Source organism: Thalassophryne amazonica, chromosome 12 (genome assembly GCF_902500255.1).
Source record: "Thalassophryne amazonica chromosome 12, fThaAma1.1, whole genome shotgun sequence".
Classification (NCBI taxonomy): domain Eukaryota; kingdom Metazoa; phylum Chordata; class Actinopteri; order Batrachoidiformes; family Batrachoididae; genus Thalassophryne; species Thalassophryne amazonica.
Window position 1 is genome coordinate 102,437,616 of NC_047114.1, and position 6,000 is coordinate 102,443,615.

Consider the following 6,000-nt stretch of genomic DNA (forward strand, 5'->3'; position numbering starts at 1 on the left):
CTAACAAAGATAGATTGATCATATTTAAGATCGAAGCATTAAATAATGGTAGGGCTTCCTTGAGCAGCCTGGTAGGAATGGGGTCTAATAAACATGTTGATGGTTTGGATGAAGTAACTAATGAAAATAACTCAGACAGAACAATCGGAGAGAAAGAGTCTAACCAAATACCGGCATCACTGAAAGCAGCCAAAGATAACGATACGTCTTTGGGATGGTTATGAGTAATTTTTTCTCTAATAGTTAAAATTTTGTTAGCAAAGAAAGTCATGAACTCATTACTAGTTAAAGTTAATGGAATACTCAGCTCAATAGAGCTCTGACTCTTTGTCAGCCTGGCTACAGTGCTGAAAAGAAACCTGGGGTTGTTCTTATTTTCTTCAATTAGTGATGAGTAGAAAGATGTCCTAGCTTTACGGAGGGCTTTTTTATAGAGCAACAGACTCTTTTTCCAGGCTAAGTGAAGATCTTCTAAATTAGTGAGACGCCATTTCCTCTCCAACTTACGGGTTATCTGCTTTAAGCTACGAGTTTGAGAGTTATACCATGGAGTCAGACACTTCTGATTTAAAGCTCTCTTTTTCAGAGGAGCTACAGCATCCAAAGCTGTCTTCAATGAGGATGTAAAACTATTGACGAGATACTCTATCTCCCTTACAGAGTTTAGGTAGCGATTGGCCAAAGTCTTGGCCAATCGCCTGGAAAATATTGTACCATCTATTGTTTCACCTGAGCAAACTGGATTTGTTAAGGGGCGGCAGCTCTTCTTTAATGTTCATACACTTTTTAAATATTATCTATTCCAGAACTACTGCAGCAATACCCGAAGCAGTGATCTCAGTCAATGCTGAAAAAGCGTTCGACAGGGTTGAATGGGACTACTTGTTCGCTGTTTTAAAGAAATTTGAGCTGGGAGAAGGGTTCATTTTGTGGATTCATCTCCTTTACACATCTCCACAAGCTAATATTTCCACCAATAATTCATTCATTCATCTTCTACTGCTCAGTCCAATTAAGGGTCGCGGGGGGATGGAGCCTATCCCAGCAGTCATAGAGCGTGAGGCGGGGTACACCCAGGACAGGACGCTAGTCTGTCGCAGGGCCACTCCACCAATAATATCCAATCAAATTTTTTCCTCTCTTGCCCGTGGCACCAGACAGGGGTGTCCTTTATCTCCCTATTGTTTGCAATAGCTATAGAGCCTTTGTCAATCTTTTTGCGCTCATCCTCCATTTTTACTGGGATTACTCGACTGGGTACAGAGTTTAAGCTATCACTCTATGCCGATGATTTATTGTTATATGTTTCTGATCCCATTCTATCCATCCCAAAAATTGTATCTGTTTTTCAGAGATTTGGATCATTTTTGGGCTACAAGGTGAATATCTCTGAATAACTGAATGCTACCCTGTTAACGGTTCAGCATTACAACTCAAACAATCTGATATTCCTTTTAAATTGAGCACGTCTGGCTTTAAGTATCTAGGGATCAATGTAACCAGAACATTAAATTCCCTTTTTTCTGCCAACTTCTTGCTTTTAATGTCTAAAGTTAAATCTGATTTCCAAAGTTGGGAGAGCTTACCTCTTTCTTTAATTGGAAGAATTAATGCAGTCAAAATGAACATCTTGCCCAAGTTTTTATTTTTATTCCACTGTCTCCCACTTTTTTTTGCTTAAACAGTTCTTTAATACAATTGATCAAACTATTTCTCACTTCTTATGGGGTGGAAAGGTACCCAGGATCCGCAAATCCACACTTCAGAGATGTAAATTCAATGGCGGATTGTCACTTCCAAATTTTCAATTATATTATTGGGCTGCACATATTCACAAGACCTCATTTTGGTTCAGATCAATAGATTTGCCATGGTGCAATTTAGAGGCACAGTCTTGTGATTCATCCTCCCTTATCGCTTTGCTTACCTCTTCTATTCCATCAAATCGCTCCGGCTTTACAAATAACCAAGTGGTTCATTCCACACGCAAAATTTGGTATCAATTTAGGAGGCATTTCAAATTCAAGTCTATCTCTACTTTAACTCCTCTATTAAGGAATCATTTATTTCAACCTGCGATTACAGATTCAACCTTTTTTGCTTGGCATAATAAAGGATTGAAACGTTTTAAAGATCTTTACAAAGATGGTATTTTTCGCAGCTTCTCAGATCTCTCAGTAGAACTTAATCTTCCACCATCTCATCTTTTTTGTTATTTTCAAATTAAACAATGTGCTAAGGACTTGTTTCCAGTTTTTCCCTCAATACCACCAAGTCTACAGTGGGAAGATCTTCTAAGCCATGACCCACTTCAGAAGTCACTCATATCTAAAGTTTATAATCAGATTTTGTCCTTTGATTACACACCAGTCACCAAAGTCAAGGCTGCCTGGGAACAAGAACTGGGCTTGAATTTGGAAGATAACTGGTGGGACACTGCTCTTAAAAAAAATTTATACAAGGTCAGCTTGTGCTCGTCTCACCCTCATACAGTTTAAAGTACTGTTCAGAGTCCATTATTCCAAAGCTCGACTTTCACAAATCTATTCCACTGTCATTGACAGTTGTGACAAATGTCAAGCTCCATTTTGTAGTTTAACTCATATGTTTTACTCCTGTTCCTTGCTGTCTCGCTTCTGGCAGAACTACTTTGATACCATGTCAAAAATACTTTCAAAGACCATAAAAATATCACCCCATGTTGCCATATTCAGGCTCCCAGAAGACCATACCAGGTTTACCTCTAACCAATTAGATATTTTAGCTTCACTTCTCTATTGGCAAGACGGCTTCTTCTTCTTCATTGGAAGTCAATTAAAGTGCTCTCTGGTGCTCAGTGGCTCAATGACACCATGTCTTTTTTAAAGCTGGAGAAGATTAGATATTCAGTGAAAGGTAACTGACAAATTTTATAACAAATGGCTTCCCTTTTTAACATTCTTTCGCTCTCTCAACTCTTTCCCTCATGATTGATGGACCCCCTCTCCTCCTCTCTTTCTCTGTTAAAAATATTTTTAGTATTCTCATAATTTCTTCATTATTTTTTTTATTTGTTATAAGCCTATTATTTTATTTTTATTTTATCTTATTCCCCCCCCCCCCCCCTTTTTTAATGTATTTATTTATGTATTTCTTTATTTATTGTCTTACTTTGTTTGTTTTGCCTTTTCATGTTCCGGTTCCTGTTCAAACAGAAAACCTTAGGAGGCAGATTATTATATGCATTATTTTTTATTCAATGTGATGCACAGTATTTCTATTATACTGACTGTGTTTATTGACAGTTGCATTGCAGATGTGATCTGATCATTGTAATTATGACATTAGTTCCTGTGCCTTACCTCCTAATAAAAAATATTGAAAAAATAAAATAAAATAATACTGCCCAATTGAATCTTCAATTTTTACAGTATTTCAATCAAACAACTTCAATATTTTGACAGAAAAACACTACTCAGCCAAAGGCTTTGCCTTCATTATATTAACTGCCAGTTTTTATGCAGGTGGTGATTTATGAACCCTTCAGATTTGTCCCAAGTTTTTTATGGGTAGATATACATTAGAAACAAACTTTCTTGATAGCATCTCTAGTTTCAGTGGTAAAGAGAGTTTTGTGGCTGGTTTTGGCATTGACCCTTTTTGCACTCTTTTTGTTGGACCACCTCACAAAGAGGCCAAATATGGTAAGTTCTTCTCAAAGCAAGATGACCAGAAAATTAAGCAATATAAGATGTAGTTCAGAGACTTGTGTTATATATTTGGTGATCCAGTTGGACAATTACATGTATGCCCTGAGAGCATTTTGTAATTCAGGTCTTGCGTGTGAAAATACTGGTAGTTCATACATGTAGAGTTCACAGATGTTCATTAGGTTCAAACTGTTAAAGTTGTGTTCTTCTAAACAATTGCAGTTGGACAGACAGGCCCTAATGGGATCCTCTTTTCGCATTTTGGCAGCAAAAAAGCGCCCCCTATACTTATATACATGGATAAAAGACCTTGGCTGACTAAGGGCGCAGGCCACGGCGCCTCTGTGAAAATGTGCACAATTATAAAAAAATAGCAATTTGCAGCGCCACCTATGGGCTGCGCCCTGAATCAGCCACCAAAATTTGGTAGGTTATATTTTGCCAGATACGGCAAACACGCACCTAGCAATATTTGACTGGATCTCCTCGCTGATTGGCTAGTTCAAATGGCATCATTGTAGAGTTTATTTCAACATGGCGGCGCCCTCGGCAAAGTTGAACTGGACGATATTTCGCTGTACGCGGCACCGGGAAAATGGCGGGTTGCGCTGTTTTGCCGGCCATCTAAATTTATTCACAACGGAATGGCCACGGTCAGGCAGGAACTTAAAGGTGATCAGAGTTTAAGATCTCCTTATTTCACATTCATGATAGTAGCTCGATATTGGCGATTTTCATTATTGAAAATTGGCATATTTTATCATTCACTATTTTCAGGGGTGGACTGATCAAAGGTTTTGCAGACATGACACTGACAGAGAAAAACAGGATAAACACACGTGCCGACGTGGACTTATGTATTTTAATTTTTATTCTGTCTTGAATTAGCAGGTTTTGTTTATGAACCCCGCTCAACACAGAAAATTACCAAGACTGTAAAAATTATTTCCACCGTGTGGTGAAAAGCGCTGGTGGACATAATTTTTGGCACGGTGGTGGAACTAATTTTCGCCACACAGTGGAAATCATTTTGGGCATGGCTACGCCACGTTTTTGAGCTGTTTTTAGTGTCCGAGAATCCCTCTGCCAGTAGGTGATTTTCTGTTCCGATTCCAATAACTTTATGGCACCCAAAACAGCATTTAAAAATGAAAAATTAGCACCAACACTCAATGCTGAGGGTGCCACCATGTTGAAATACCATCCACGATGACATCATCTGAACTAGCCAATCAACGAGGAGATCCGGTCAAATATCGCTAACCGAACGAGATGACTCACTCACTGTAAACTAATTTTACCCAAGGGTATAATAATAAATTGAATCTGAATCTGGTGCGTGTTTGCCATATCCAGCAAAGTATACACTTTGACAAAATTTTCAAGTTTTTGGAGAGTCCATACCTGACAGACTAACACTAATGAAAACAAATTTGGCTCACTCACAGTGCACAGAAACAATAAGAGCATTTGAAAACCTAAATTTTGTGATTTTGCAATTTTGATCCCAAATTTCCATGACCCCTAAAAAAGCGGCCCCCATCTAGGACAAAAAAAAAAAGTGATTTTTTTTTTTTTCCTTTCTAACATATATCTACCCATAAACAAAAAAAAAACTGAGGACAAATCTGAAGCGGTCATGAAACCTGCCTGATCTTATAAAAACTGGCTCTAACTGCAGACCACTTTCAAGGCCTTTGGACCTTCGTAGTGTCAATGTCACGGACTGTCACGATTTTCCAGACTGTATTCTAAATGTGTTCTACCTCAGCATTCATCCAGCTACAGAAAACTCTCCGTATTCAGACATTTAAACTCTTTCCTTCTGATCCGTTTCTGACCATCACTCCTGAACAACACTCCCAGAGTTAGCTTAGCGCTGTTAGCACGGTTAGCCTGCTGAGCGCCTACCAGTGTGGCTCCGGCGGTGGACACCGGCAGGTTCCGGAGGATCCGCCTGCTGCCGGCGGCCAGCCGCAGGTAGCGGAAAGCCATCGTCAGGACAAGAACAGCGTCCCTTCAGCAGGAAAACCAAAAAGTGACGATCACTGGAAGCTAGCTCCGCAAGAGCGCCATCTTTACCGCGTCTTCTTCTGCTACTCCGTATGTGAGTCTTCAATGTGGCATTACTGCCCCCTACTGTCAGATATAAAAATGCTTTCATTTTCCATACCTACTGGCTGACCGGCGATTGCGCGCGATCCGTACCTGAGGACAAGTGGACCTGGACCTGTTCTCTGGCTGGCAATCCGTGTGTGGACTTACAGTGAACCCAGCAGCGCTGCCGGGATTTTGGGCCCCATGAAAAGAA

General features: G+C 39.7%; 1 protein-coding gene across 1 annotated transcript in view; it reads right to left on the reverse strand.

Moving 5' to 3' along the window:
- Positions 1-5,798, reverse strand: part of afg3l2 (AFG3-like AAA ATPase 2) — a 109,815-nt gene extending 104,017 nt beyond the window's left edge. Inside the window, exon 1 of the mRNA XM_034183678.1 lies at positions 5,601-5,798. Coding sequence (XP_034039569.1) covers positions 5,601-5,684 — 84 coding nt within the window. The 5' untranslated portion in view covers positions 5,685-5,798. The remainder of the gene's footprint in view (positions 1-5,600) is intronic.
- Between the last annotated feature and the right edge of the window lie 202 nt (positions 5,799-6,000).